This window comes from Pongo pygmaeus, chromosome 3 (assembly GCF_028885625.2).
Source record: "Pongo pygmaeus isolate AG05252 chromosome 3, NHGRI_mPonPyg2-v2.0_pri, whole genome shotgun sequence".
Taxonomy (NCBI): domain Eukaryota; kingdom Metazoa; phylum Chordata; class Mammalia; order Primates; family Hominidae; genus Pongo; species Pongo pygmaeus.
Window position 1 is genome coordinate 82,213,036 of NC_072376.2, and position 14,676 is coordinate 82,227,711.

Consider the following 14,676-nt stretch of genomic DNA (forward strand, 5'->3'; position numbering starts at 1 on the left):
TTCCTCTCCGTTTTATTTCTTTATAGGCTCCCAACACCTCCCTTTACTCATTCCATATAATCCAACTCAAGCTTGCCTTTCTCCGTTACCTTCTTACTCCCATCCTCTTGGTCTGTTTAAGATGTCCATTTGTGTGTTTCATTAGCATATTAATATTTCCAAATCAGAGCACTCACCTTTACTTATCAATTCATGAGGCCATGCCTGGGGCTCACACCTGTAATACAAGCATTTTGAAAAGACAAGGCAGGAAGATTCCTAGAGCCCAGGAGTTTCAGAACTGCCTGGGAAACATAGTGAGACTAAAAACATTCTCTACAAAAAAAAAAAAAGAAAGATAAACTTCACTGGGCATGGTGGCACACACTTGTAGTTCCAGCTACAAGTGGGACTAGGGAGGCTAAGGTGGGAGGATGGCTTGAGCCCAGGTGGTCCAGGCTGCAGTGATCTGTGCTCATGCCCCTGCACTCCAGCCTGGAAAACAGAGCATGTCTCCCAGTGCTTTGAAGCATAGTGTCATCAGTAGAAGTTTGATGAATGAATGCATGAAAGAATGTGATTACTGATTTTTCATATATGATTTTATAGGACTCAGCCAACTATGAAGTTTTTTGTCTTTGCTTTAATCTTGGCTCTCATGATTTCCATGACTGTAAGTATATCTGGAAATTTTAAAGACTACATTCTCAGTACTTATCCCAAGTGTCTCTCCTATTCCTTGTGTTCTGGCATATACTCATGTTGACCTCAATTCAGCTTTATAAGCTTTACTATTTCCCTACAAGGAGTTTATTTGAATTAACTTATTTAAGTTATTTAAGGACTTGGAATAGATATTCATTACATACCTACAAACACTCAAGTACAATTACTTGAATGTAAAAGTAAAGAAAATTTAGCAAGCTTTTTAAATATGTGGAACTGAGATCTGTGAAAGTATCTTTAAATGTGAAAAGCTCTAGACCATCTGAAGTTAGAAATCTGAGGAAAGAACAAGGTGCACTTCAGTGGAACCCAAGTATTAGAGGGTGTCAAAATAGGAATTTTCAAGTCATTTATTGCACAACATAACTCTTAAAGTCAGCATACAATTGTTTAATTCTTCCTAAAATAAAGCTGCTTATTTTCAACCATAAAACAAATCTCTATATTTATTAAGTGTCATGAGTTCCCAGCTCTATTGTCATTTACTACTGTGTATTAGTAGGAAAAGCACTTGATCTCTCTGGAGCTCTTTCTCCTTCTCTACTTCCACCTCCTCTTCCTCCTCCTCCTCCTCCTCTTTCTATATAGTTAATAGAAAATTGGTCACAAAAGAATAATAATACTCCAAACTATCCATTAAATTCTAATGAATGTTTCAAAAACTGAATTGGTTATGATATCACAGTTTATCACGTGATTTTATTATAAAAGGATAGAAGCAGAAAAATAAAGAAATAAGAAGAACAGAGTAAAGCATAATGCCTGTCTCTATCAGCAAATAAAATATTTGTATGTTGGTAGCTTTTGAGCTACATAGAACATATTCATATAAAAAACAATCCAGTGTTTCATTTTTCAGTTTCTACTCTCTTATTCACCAGTTATAGACTTTTCCTGCCTTACATAAAAAAGATATATAAACCAAAATGAGTTGATATTTGAATATAGCACATTAATTATAGCATTTACCCCTCACTCATTTTAAAGATGTCATAAAGCTAAAATAACTAATTTAGTCTGTCATCAACCAAAGAATGCCTCCATTCTGTTTAATCGTAAATGTGGCTAAGTCAATATTTATACTTACTCTTGAATTATAAAATTAAAATATTAATTATTTTCTCATTTTCTTTTTTTCCAAGAGAGCTGATTCACATGAAAAGGTAAGACATTTTCATTTACTGGAAAACTTGATAATTAATCATATATTGAATTTTTAATCTTTTTTTTTATTTCATAGAGACATCATGGGTATAGAAGAAAATTCCATGTAAGTGTTCTTCCGATAATGTGCACTCTAAATAAGTTTTCCTCTCTGACTATTTATTCTCCTAGAAGAATCAATAGTTGTCTCTCAAATATATCTATATCATTAATTGCTAAAGTGCACATTGATTTCATTTATTTATGATGCAAAGGCAAAAAGTCACAAATATCTTGTGTCCTAAAAGCATTTCAACAGAAACTCAGTTCCACCTGAAATAAGTCAATTGTCAATTATTCTCTGAGAACTTATCTTTGTCCTGTAAATAATTACATTGACCTAAAGAATGGTTGAAATCCTAATTCTATTAAGTATAACATATGCTTAATAAAGCATAGAGGCTACTCATGTAATGTGGTAAGTTTCTACCTTCTGAATTTTTGAGAATGATACAGTCTTTAAATTAAACTGGCTGCTAAATTAGACAGAAAATTGTATTTCTCTAACATTTTTCTCACTGTATGTATATAAAGTCTCATATTATTTTGACCTGTAATATCAATATGAATCTGAGTTCTAAAGTTCTCCTTACTAACATAGCAAGTATGCATGTTAAAAAAGCACCAAGTAAAAAGATGTATAAGAATGGATGAAGACTGTTTGTGTTAACAACAGTGGGTATGAAAGAATGTAGGAGTTTAAAGGAAAGTAAGATCACTAAAGGAATGACATTAAGAAGCACCACCTAAGTTGGAAACAGTAACTTAATCCTTTCCATAATACTCAATAGTGAGCAAAATAGTAGCTTGGAGGTAATATTTTAAAGAAGATTTGAACCCTGGTTAGAGAGGTTACCTATAATCAGTGTTTCCACCTGTACTATTTTCACAAAAACATCAACAAACAGTAAATACTTTATCATTTTTACCTACTTTTAAACATTTTTCTGATAAAAAAGAAAAATGTAAAAGTTTGAAAACATGTATGTAAATAAAATACAAGGTCTTAACAACTTTAACAATCTAAGCTTTTAATGACAGTTTTTGAGAAACACTTGTACTGCCATTCTCCATTCTCTGCAATTTGCTCTTTCCTTTTGTGTGTATGCAGGAAAAGCATCATTCACATCGAGAATTTCCATTTTATGGAGACTATAGATGAAATTATCTGTATGACAATTGATATCCTTAGTAATCATGGGGCATGATTATAGAGGTAAGCTGACTCTAGTTACTTGTTTTTTCTAGAAGTGTCAACATTGACAGTTTTAAAAAAAAAAAGCCATAAGCTAACAACCATTCCAGTTTAAGAAATGTAGCATGGGTTAGCTCCTTGAAGTGTATTCATTTATATAAATGCTTCTGAAGCTGTAGATGTGTGGTGTTATTTCAGAGGTCTCTGTTCTGTTCCATTGGTCTATGTCTGCTTTGGTACCAGTACCATGCTGTTTTGGTAGCTGTAGCTTTGTAGTATAGTTTGAAGTCAGGTAGTGTGATGCCTTCAGCTTTGTTCTTTTGCTTACAATTGTCTTGGGTATATGAGCTTTGCTTTGGATCCATATGAAATTTAAAGTACTTATTTCTAATTCTGTGAAGAATGGCAATGGTCATTTGATGGGAATAGCATTGAATCTATAAATTACTTTGGTCAGTATGGCCATTTTCATGATAATGATTTTTCTTATCCATGAGAATGGAATGTTTTTCCATTTGTTTGTGTCCTTTCTTATTTCCTTGAGCAGTGGTTTGTAGTTCTCCTTGAAGAGGTCCTTCACATTCTTTGTTAGCTATATTTCTAGGTATTTTATTCTCTTTGTAGCAATTGTGAATGGGAGTTCATTCATGATTTGGGTCTCTGCTTGCCATCTGATATTCAACAAACCTGACAAAAACAAGTAATCGGGAAAGGATCTCCTATTTAATAAATGATGCTGAGAAAACTAGGTAGCCATATGCAGAAAACCAAAACTGGACCCCTTCCTTACACCTTATACAAAAATTAACTCAGGACAGATTAAAAACTTAAATGTAATACCCCAAACCATGAACACCTGAGAAGAAAACTTAGGTGATACCATTCAGGACAGCCGTTGGCAAAGACTTCATGTCTAAAACACCAAAAGCAATTGCAACAAAAGCCAAAATTGACAAATGGGATCTAATTAAACTAAAGAGCTTCTGCACAGCAAAAGAAACTATCATCAGAGTGAACAGGCAACCTAGAGAATGGGAGAAAATGTTTGCAATCTACTCATCTGTCAAGCTCTAATATCCAGAATCTACAAGGAACTTAAACAAATTTACAAGACAAAAACAAACAACCCCATCTAAAAATGGGCAAAGGACATGAACAGATAGTTCTCAGAAGAAGACATTCATGCAGCCAACAAACATGAAAAAAAGCTTATCATCACTGATCATTAGAGAAATGCAAATAAAAATCACAATGAGATACCATCTCACTACCAGTCAGAATGGTGATTATTAAAAAGTCAAGAAACAATAGATGCAGGTGATGCTGTGGAGAGACAAGAACACTTTTACACTGTGTGTGAGAATGTAAATTAGTTCAACCATTGTGGAAGACAGTATGGTGATTCCTCAAGGATCTAGAACCAGAAATACCATTTGATGCAGCAATCCCATGACTGGGTATATACCCAAAGGAATGTAAATCATTCTACTATAAAGACATATGCCTACATATGTTTATTGCAGCACTATTTACAATAGCAAAGACATGGAACCAACCCAAATGACCATTAATGATAGACTGGATAAAGAAAATGTGGTACATATACACCATGGAGTACTATGCAGCCATACAAAGGAATGAGATCCTGTCCTTTGCAGGGACATGGATGAAGTTGGAAGCCATCATCCTCAGCAAACTAACACAGGAACAGTAAGGAAACAGCACAAGGTCTCACTCATAAGTGGGAGCTGAACAGTGAGAACACATGGAGACAGGGAGGGAACAACACAAACCAGGGATAGAGGGTAGAGGGTAAGGGAAGGTAACTTAGAGGACTGATCAATAGGTGCAGCAAACCACCATGGCACACATATACCTATGTAACAAACTTGCATGTTCTGCACATGTATTCTAGAACTTAAAGTAAAAAAAATAAATAAAATGAAATAACATAAAAATGCCTCCTAGGGAAAGCTTCTGTTCACTAGTGTTAAGACGCTGAGTTCTGGGTAGGGGAACCCTTAACATTTGTATCCTGACCCTGACAACTAGTTTCATGACATTGAACTATTCCTAATCTTCTCCATACCTCAGTTTTCTAATCGACAAATACATATTATGATACTACTTAAGCTTTTTATAGAGTTCTAAAGACTATTGAGAGACAATATATAGAAGCCCTTGTTCTGGAAGGTGTATGGTTGTGGCCATAGGCTTCTCTGCCACTAACTTTGTACATGGATGTTATTTGAAGTTTTCTGTCCTAAAATGAAATCTTTGAAGAAGTTGCACAACCACCATCTGGGAACTCATAAAAAATTTACATTTTATGCCTAGGTAACTCTAATGAGCAATTGCTATAGGAATTACTAATATAACATCAACAAGGAGATAGGAATTTTCAAGGAAATAGAAAATGGTAACAATTTCCTTTTCATAAAGTCAGTTTTATTTATCTATATTCACAGCATAAAATGTTCCAAAATCTATGAGATACTAAAGATTACACTTCAAAATAAAGCAATATTTTGGAGATAAAAGAGTACTATTCAACAATTCAAAGCTGAAATAGTTCAAAAGGTGTCAAATATTTTTTAATGTATTGGGACATTTTATTCATATTGAATTCCTTCTCTTTGTGATATCAGAAAAAGCCTGATCTTGATCCTCCAGGTGTTACATAATTGCTGATGACATTTAATCAGGGGAGGATATATTTAAAATATTATTTGGGGGAGATAGATAAAATCTGTAGGCTATATTTAAGTGGGAGAATAAAATAAGATGATGATGGAAAACCTCAAGAAAAAATTAAATTTAAATTGCAGATGCTGAATGATAAATTTTATTTATTCTGATACCCACTTAATGAGTATTTAATTGTCTACTCTATATCAAATAGTATTTTGGTCCCTGCATTATAATAAATAAAACTATCTATAAATACATACTTTCTGCCAGCAAGAGTATAAATTTATTTACAGGAGTATCCATTTTGGAGATAAAGTGTTATTTTCTTTTTCTTCACAGGTTTGACTGGCAAATTCACTTTTTACTCATTTATTCTTATTCATCGTACTGCATCACACTACCACTGCTTTTTGAAGAATTATCATAAGGCAATGGAGAATAAAAGAAAGACCATGATTTAGTGAATTCTGCGTTTCAGGATACTTCCCTTTCTAATTATCGTTTGATTAGATACTTGCAATTTAAACTGTTAAGCTGTGTTCACTGCTGTTTCTGAGTAATAGAAATTCATTCCTCTCCAAAAGCAATAAATTTCAAGCACATTATTATGTGTATGTTCTTTATTTCTCTTTTTTATATTTACATATATAAAGATTTCTTTCTTCACTTCACTTTCCCAGTTTGAGTAGCACTGACTGTAGTACTTTATACCATAGCTCTTTTGAAATGATTATTTTTAATTTAGCATGTTATATTCATTTTGTCTTACAAACATGGTCCTCAATCACATCTAGATTACTAGACCTACTGATGCGAACATTTGATTTGTCTCTGTTGTCCTTTGCCACAGCACATTTCTTAGCCTTGTACATTCCCAGATTTCTTATCTCAGGCCCTACAGTCCAGAAGATAACCCCCATGTCGCTCCACAGCAGTAGGCAGGCACTCAGAACACAAACCATCCAATGCTCTCTATCGGTATGTCAATATAGCCATTGAACAAAAATTTATTGAGTGATACCAGCTGTCAGATATTGTTCTAGATGCTGCAGTCACAGAAAAAGAGTCAGATCCCTGTTGTCAGAGCTTTTACATTGCAATTGGGAGATGCAGACAAAAAGTAAACAAATAACACACGACTTAGGCAATAATAAGTGTGCTAAAGAAGTATAAAGCAGGACCAGGATATAGAGGCAGCTTAAAGTAGGATAGTCAAGGATAACCTCTCTGGTATAGGTGACCTTTTAGAAAAGATATAATTTAAATATGAGAGTGAGCATGAAGAAAGACATTTTCAAGCAGGAGAAATAACAAGTACAAATCCATTGTGAATTTTTGGTTACGTATGAGTTGTAGAATAGTTTTTCCACTCTTGTGTAAAATGACGGTAATTTCATAGGAGTGGCATTGAATCTGTATATTGTTTTGGACAATGTAGCCATTTTAATGATATTGATTCTTCTAATCCATGAGCATGGAATGTTTTCCATTTGTTTGTGTCTTCTGTGAATTCTTTCAACAATGTTTTGTAGTTCTCCCTGTAGAAATCTTTCATCTCCTTGGTTAGATGTATTTATAGGTTTTTATTTTTTGTGTGTGTGACTATTGTAAATGAGATTGTGTTCTTGATTTGGCACCTTGCATATGATTCATGAATAGAAATGCTACTGATCTGTGTCCATTAATTTTGTTTCCTGAAACTGTACTGAAGTGGTTTATCAGTTCCAGGAGTTTTTGGTGGAGCCTTTAGGGTTTTATAGGTATTGAATCAAATTTCCATGAAGAGAGAGAATTTGACTTCCACTTTTCCTAGTTTTTTATTACTGTATCTTGTTGATAGCTCTTTCTATTTCTTTCAATATTATGTTGAATAGGAGTGGTGTGATTGGACATCCTTGTCTTGCTCTAGTTCTCAAGGTGAATGCTTCTAGTTTTTGCCCATTCAGCATGATGATGGCTGTGGGTTTGTCACAGCTAGTTCTTCTTATTTCGAGATATGTTCCTTCGATGTCTAGATCGTTAAGGGTTTTTATCATGAAGGAACGTTGAGTTTTATCAAAAGCTCTTTCTGCATCTGTTAAGATTATATGGTTTTTGCTTTTACTTCTGCTTATGTGGCAAATCACATTTATTGATTTATGTATGGTGAACCAATCTTGCATCTCTAGAATGAAGCCTGCTTGACAATGATGAATTAACTTTTCGGTGTGCTGTTGGTATTGGTTTGCTAGTATTTTGGTGAAGATTTTGCATCTATGTGCATCGAGTATATTGGTCTGTAGTTTTCTTTTGTGTGTGTGTGTGTGTCTTTGCCAGGTTTTGCAATTGCAGTGATTCTGGCTTAACAGATGAGTTAGGGAGGAATCTCTCCCCTCAATTTTTTGGAAAAGCTTTAGTATAATTGATACCAGCTCTCAGTATGTCTGGTAGAATTAAGCTGTGAATCCATGTGGTCCGGGGCTTTTTTTTTTTTTTTTTTTTTTTGATTGGTAGGTTTTGAATTACTGACTCAATAATTAAACTCAATATTTGTCTGTTCCAGGTATCCATTTCTTCCTGGTTCAGTCTTGAGAGATTGTCTTTTTCTAGGAACTTATTCATTTCTGCTTGGTTTACTAGTTGTGTGCATAGAAGTGTTCATAATTATCTCTAAGGATCTTTGCAATTCTGTGGACTCAGTTGTAAAGTCACCTATGTCATTTCTGTTGGTTCTTATTTGAATCTTGTCTTTTATTTTTTCTAATTAATCTAGCCGGCAGTCTATTGATCTCATTTATCGTTTGAAAAAACTAACTTTTGGTTTCATTGATTTCTTGCATGGCTTTTGGTTCCAAGTTCCATTTACTGCATTTACTTCTTATCCTAATGCTTTTTGTTTGCTTGCTTGTTGTTGTTGTTTGAGACAGAGTTTCACTCTTGTCACACAGGCTGGAGTGCAATGGCATGATCTTGGCTCACTGCAACCTCCACCTCCCGGGTTCAGGCGATTCTCCTGCCTCAGCCTCCTGCGTGGCTGGGATTACAGGTGCCCACCGCCACACCTGGCTAATTTTTGTTTTTTGTTTTGTTTTGTTTTGTTTTTTGTTTTTGTTTTTCTGTTTTGTTTTGTTTTGTTTTTTGGTGGAGTCAGGGTTTCACTGTGTTGGCCAGGCTGGTCTCGAACTCCTGACCTCAGATGATCTGCCCACCTCGGCCTCCTAAAGTGCTGGGATTACAGGCGTGAGCCACTGTGCCCAGCCATATCCTGATGTTTTATTAATAATTTGTAAGACTCATGAGGGACAGCAAAGTCCTTCATGATAAGTCTTCTCAAACAGTTGTATGATTCTGCAGGAGTAATGTCACCTTGAGTGCCCACGTAAAACGAGCCCTCTTAACCCCAGCATTTACCATGACTGGATAATAGGGATATTCAGTGGGTGAATATGCCAGCTATCATGAAGCCAGTCCCACATGGCTTGCATATGAAGCATATCAGCTGCTTCATCTGGGTGCTGCACTTGGCATTTTATAGGGAGAATTGGGCAGTCTCCTTCTCAGGAAAAGCAGACCTTACAGTAGTGTTTATCCAGTCCACTAGGCTGGTCATTCTTTCTGGAATGACCTCCTGTGCATATGGATCACATATACTCGTCAACAATTCTTTAACAGTGAGCTGTGGAGCCTGAATTAACCCAAACATACTTTTTCATTCTGTAGCATTTAAAATTAAGGATACTGTCCTTAAAGTACTTATTTTTACAATCCATTATCATAAAGATTTATCATGAAGGAGATGATACCAATTTACAAAATGCAATCATACCCTCTGGATTTTGTACTTACTTGATTTTGCCTTTCCCCCACATTGACTATTCTTTTAGTAACCACAGTCTCAGAGGTAACTTTTTGTTGCTCTGGGTTAATAGTTTTCTTTTGGGTAGCTTTGAGGTTAGTGGCCTGAGCTGAGACATTCCCATATCTGAGCTTGGTCTAGCCTGAAGACCCAACTCAGCACTCTTTTACTTTCATTTTAGCTATTTATAGATAACAATAAGCAAGTGATTGAATATTTTATGTTTTTCTTATTAGTTTGCATTTCCTCATGCACTGGGTGAACTAATTCCCTGAGAGTATGGATATGATGCATCTCTAAATTCCACTGGTAACTTTTATCTTTAGTAACTGAATCTAGCCCAGCTGCAGCTCCTGAAGATGGGCAACCGCACGGTCACCCAAGAGTCAAGGTTTCTCATTCCCTATCTTTTCATTTTCTCTTAATCCATTTAGTTTTTTCTGTATAATATTTCCTTCATTTAAAAATGACTCTTAAATAGTCTTTAAACAAGAAAAAAATACACTTTTCTTTAGCAAAAAAATACGTCTTTGTGTTTTATAAACTTCATCAGAAACACCTTTCACTCTTCTATTTTAACTCTTAGTAACCCAATTCCCAGTGAAAAAACTGAGATTACTTAATTTAACAAATCATGACTTTAAGATTTTAAATTACTGGAGAGAATTTTGAGATTAAATTTACCAAAGTAATCTTACCAAAGATTACCCAAGTCACGTGAAATAAAAGGTATCTGAGTTAGCCTCTATTAGCCTTCTAAGCACTGACTTTTCTTTAAGCCAATAGATTAGAGCTTTTTCAAATAATTTGGTAGTGAAATATCACTTCCATGTGACACATACAAATATATAAATGTAATAGACATACAAAGGCCAATCCAAAAGATTTTTCATTTGGCTGTTTTGAAAAAATTCTCTCACTTACTTTAGATTATTAATAAAGAAATGTTATAGGAGCCAACAAAAGGTGAAGGAGAGTTATCTACCATCTCAGGCCTTTTCAAAACAGAGAAAGCACCAAACTTCTGGGATATCAATCTGAAGAATTGCAAAAAGAAACGTTTCTTGAACAATCAGCCTTATTATTTTAGAAGAAAAAATTCACAATATAAGATTATTACTAACATAAAGTTAAATTTCTATTAACATTTTTCTTCTTACCAAAAGTGCCTTTTTATATCTACAACTTTCCTTACATTTCTCTTATTTTCTGGTTCCTTTTACTTCATTTTATATATCTCTAAATAACCTTTGAATTAGACAAAAAATATTTACCTCTTAATAAAAAAACACTGTTTAAAATGTTTTTCTGTATTTTTAAAATTGGAAATTACCCAGACATTTAATTAACATCTATTTTTTAATATAACCTTAGATTCTAAATTATATGACAAGTTTAGTATAGTGGATTGACCTGTCTTGATAGTGGGTGGGACTCCACGGTGTTTCACCACTGAGTCATTTCCGCCCTCTTACATGCCTTGGTTTCTCTCTTCAGAGGTCTCCTACCACCAAGAAGCTTCAAAACATGGAGTGACCAGCTCCCATATACATTTCCTTAATGAGTCTTTTTAAACTAAAGTTGTTGGGGGTTCCCCGCAGGGCTGCTGCTGCACATCACAGGAGGTCAACCCCCCAGATACTCTCACTTGGCTTCTGGTCACCCAGGAGCACCTTTTGGCTGGGAGGAGCAAAATTCCCTTTCTCTTCGGAACTGAGAAAACTCGGCCTCTCATTTATCTAGGAAAACAACAGTTCAGTTCCTCACACGAACATGCAGACAAGACAATTGTGCTAATTTGGGAGAAAAAGCAACGGAGAAGACCCTTTAGAATGTACCTCTCTGACCTGGAAACCAAACAGGTTGCCCAAAAGGAGGTTATTCTCCTTGTCTTTAAAAAAAAGGCAATGGAAAAGATCCTTTAGAATGCACCTCTCTAGGAGAATCTCTTGAACCCGGGAGGCGGAGGTTGCGGTGAGCCGAGATCGCGCCATTGCACTCCAGCCTGGGCAAAAAAAGCGAAACTCCGTCTCAAAAAAAAAAATAAATAAAATAAAAAATAAATGCACCTCTCAAATAGAACTAGGATCCTAAACAACTTCCTAGGAGGAAAAAAAATGCAGCTCAGAATAAATCAAGGACCCTCAACCAAAGGGACGTTCAGGGCTCAGGAGGACTCGCCAGTTTCACTAGAGGAGAAGCTCAAAGGCAGGGAGGCTTTCAATGGGCCCCTGCTTCTACCCTAGCTCCAAGTTTGGGCAACTCCTTCAGGGTCCTGAGTCTTCTCTGAGGCCCCACATGTTCAGGCAACAAATTATTGTTCACAAAAAGAATCAAACTCTGTAAAATATTTGAAGAGATTTATTCTGAGTCAAAAATGAGTGACCAATGGCCTTTGACACCGACCATAGGAGATCCTGAGAACGTGTCCCCAAGGCAGTCAGGGTACAGCTTAGTTTTATACATTTTAGGGAGACATGAGACATTAATCAAATACATGTAAGATATGTTATACATTGGTTTTGTCCAGAAAGGTGGGACAACTGGAAGCAGGGGCTTCCAAGTCATAGATAGATTCAACGATTGTCTGATTGCCAATTGAGTCAAAGAGTTAGGTTATTGTCTAAAGACTTAGAAAAGACTGGGTTAAGATAAGGGGATGTGGAGCTAAGGTTCTATCATGCAGGTGAAACTTCCATGTAGCAGGCTTTGGAGAAAATAGACTGTAAACGTTCCTTTTATCAGACTTAAAGAGTCTGTTCTATCAGTAATTCCAAAAAGGACGAGAGTATAATGAGGCATGTTTAACCCTCTGCTTCCCATCATGGCCTGAACTAGTTTTTCAGGTTAGCTTTGGAATGTTCTTGCTGAGTGGAGTCCATTCAGATGGTCAGGGGCCTTACAATTTTAGTTTTGGTATACACCTGTAGGTATTAACACACTGAAGGTTGTTTTAGAGTTCATTTAAGTCCTGTGTTGTTTTCTTAGTTTTTCTCTATTATTTTTGACATTTTTATTCCTATATTTTCAATTTTCTTCCTTACAATTTTAGTTTTGGTTTATATCTGTAGGTATTAACACACTCAAGGTTGTTTTACAGTTCATTGAAATCCTGATAATAAAGAAAACTTTTTTTCTCTATTATCTGGCATGCTGTTAATTGTGTACTTTTTATGTCAGATATTGTATTTTTAAATATACTCATGCTCCCTCTATTTTAACATAGAGAATATAGTTACAACACATATTTGTATTATTGTTTACTAATTCTATCATTTGTATCACTTCTAGGACTATTTATATTGATTGATTATTTTTCTCCACTGCAAGTCATGTTTTCTTTCTTTGTTACATGCCTGGTAATTCTTTATTGGCTGACAGACCTTGTGATTACCTTGTTTGAGCCCTGAATTTTTTTATTCCTTTAAATATCATTGAGCTATGTTCTAGGTCATAGTAAAGTTGCTTTTAAACAATTTTCACTTTAGGTACTTGCTTTAAATCTTTACTAGGAAATGCAGAGCAGAAAATTCATTTATTTATAGGTAAACTTAACACATTACTCAAGCAATACCTTTCTAAGTATTCTAACCATGCCATGTATATTACAAGGTATTGCCACTCTGGCTGATGGTAACATGATCTATTCCCAGTCCTGTTTGTGCTCCAGGCATTATACCATCTGCTTCTTTCTGATGTTCTTTCCCCAGCCTCATAGAGTTTTCTTGCATTCATTCCTGCTAATCAAAACTCAGCAGATAATTAAAGATAACCCTCTTTAGATCTCCAGAATTCCTTCCCTGTGCAATTCCTTCCTATCTTTGAAACCTTTTCCTCTTTAGTATTAGGTGTTAATTTTAGAGGCTTCCATCCACTAATCTCAACTATATCTCTTCAATTCAATGGAATTGCTTATTCTCTTTAAACGCTTCCTTTCTCTGTTGCAGTTTGTACATTTTTTCCTCATAATAAGGTAAGATAATTATAGGGCTCATCTCACTCTTTTCCCTTCTTTCGGGAATCACCATCCTGCATTTCTTATTGTATAATACAGGAAAATTTTTGTATCATTTATTTTGTTATTTGTCTAGTTACTGAAAACAGGAGTTGAGGTAAATGCAGTCTCTGATATGCAATTCTGGCCAAAAACTGAATTCCAGAGTAAAAGTATTTTGAGGTTTTCACAAGGCCCTAAAAGTCCTGCATTATTTGGCCCCTTTTGTTTCTCTGACCTCAGGTTCACCAGATTTACTCAACTCCAGCCACACTGTTGTACTTGTTATTTTTAAACATGCCACGCATGATCCTATTTTAAGGCCTGCACTAGGTTGCTCTTCTCCCAGCATTCTTCCTGGTTTATACATTTATTTCTTTACATTTTTACTCTTTTGCTCAGGGAGGCTTTCCTGGCTATACTATCTAATATTGAAAATCCCTTCCCTACCAAAAGTTTTTATTTCTTTTTCCAATTCCATTTACCCCTTACTATTTATCACTATCAAACCAACTATAGATTACTTAATTATCATGTTTATTAGTCTCCCTTTCAGTTAAACTATAAACTCCATGAAGCCTGGAACTTTTCTTTTTTCATGACTCTATTTTATGTGTTCAAAAGAGTTCATGGCATATAGTAGGTTCTCAGTAAATCTTTGTTAAGTCAAATATAGTTATATATTAGCACCTATCTACATATAAATTTTTATATTTTCTTTTAATTAAATGTAAAAAACCATACACCAACTGTATAAGGAATTGTGTTTGTATGAGAATCACAGGATATTTTCACAGCTTTGTCTAAATTTTAAGCTGGTGTTTTAAAACAGAAATTTATCAGGCATTTCCAATGAGAATTTGAGAGAGGGAAATTCTTGCTCACACAAAACGAGGAGTCACAAAGACACAAGAATTCATGTTGTGCTCAGGAAAGGGTCTGAATGAGGCATAAAGAGTAACAAGAAATGGGGCACAAATATTAGCTATGGAAAATTTGATAACAGGAGACAAGGAAATAAAAAAATACTTATCTTAAATCAAAAAACTACTT

General features: G+C 35.0%; 1 protein-coding gene across 1 annotated transcript; it reads left to right on the top strand.

Annotated features, from left to right (window-relative positions):
- The first annotated feature begins 601 nt into the window (after positions 1–601).
- On the top strand, positions 602–6,192 carry HTN1 (histatin 1). Its single transcript, XM_063663161.1, has 5 exons — positions 602–652; positions 1,848–1,868; positions 1,946–1,975; positions 3,020–3,124; positions 6,134–6,192. The coding sequence occupies exons 1-4, from the start codon at positions 602–604 to the stop codon at positions 3,068–3,070; spliced, it is 153 nt and encodes a 50-aa protein (XP_063519231.1). The 3' UTR covers positions 3,071–3,124; positions 6,134–6,192.
- The last annotated feature ends 8,484 nt before the right edge of the window (positions 6,193–14,676 follow it).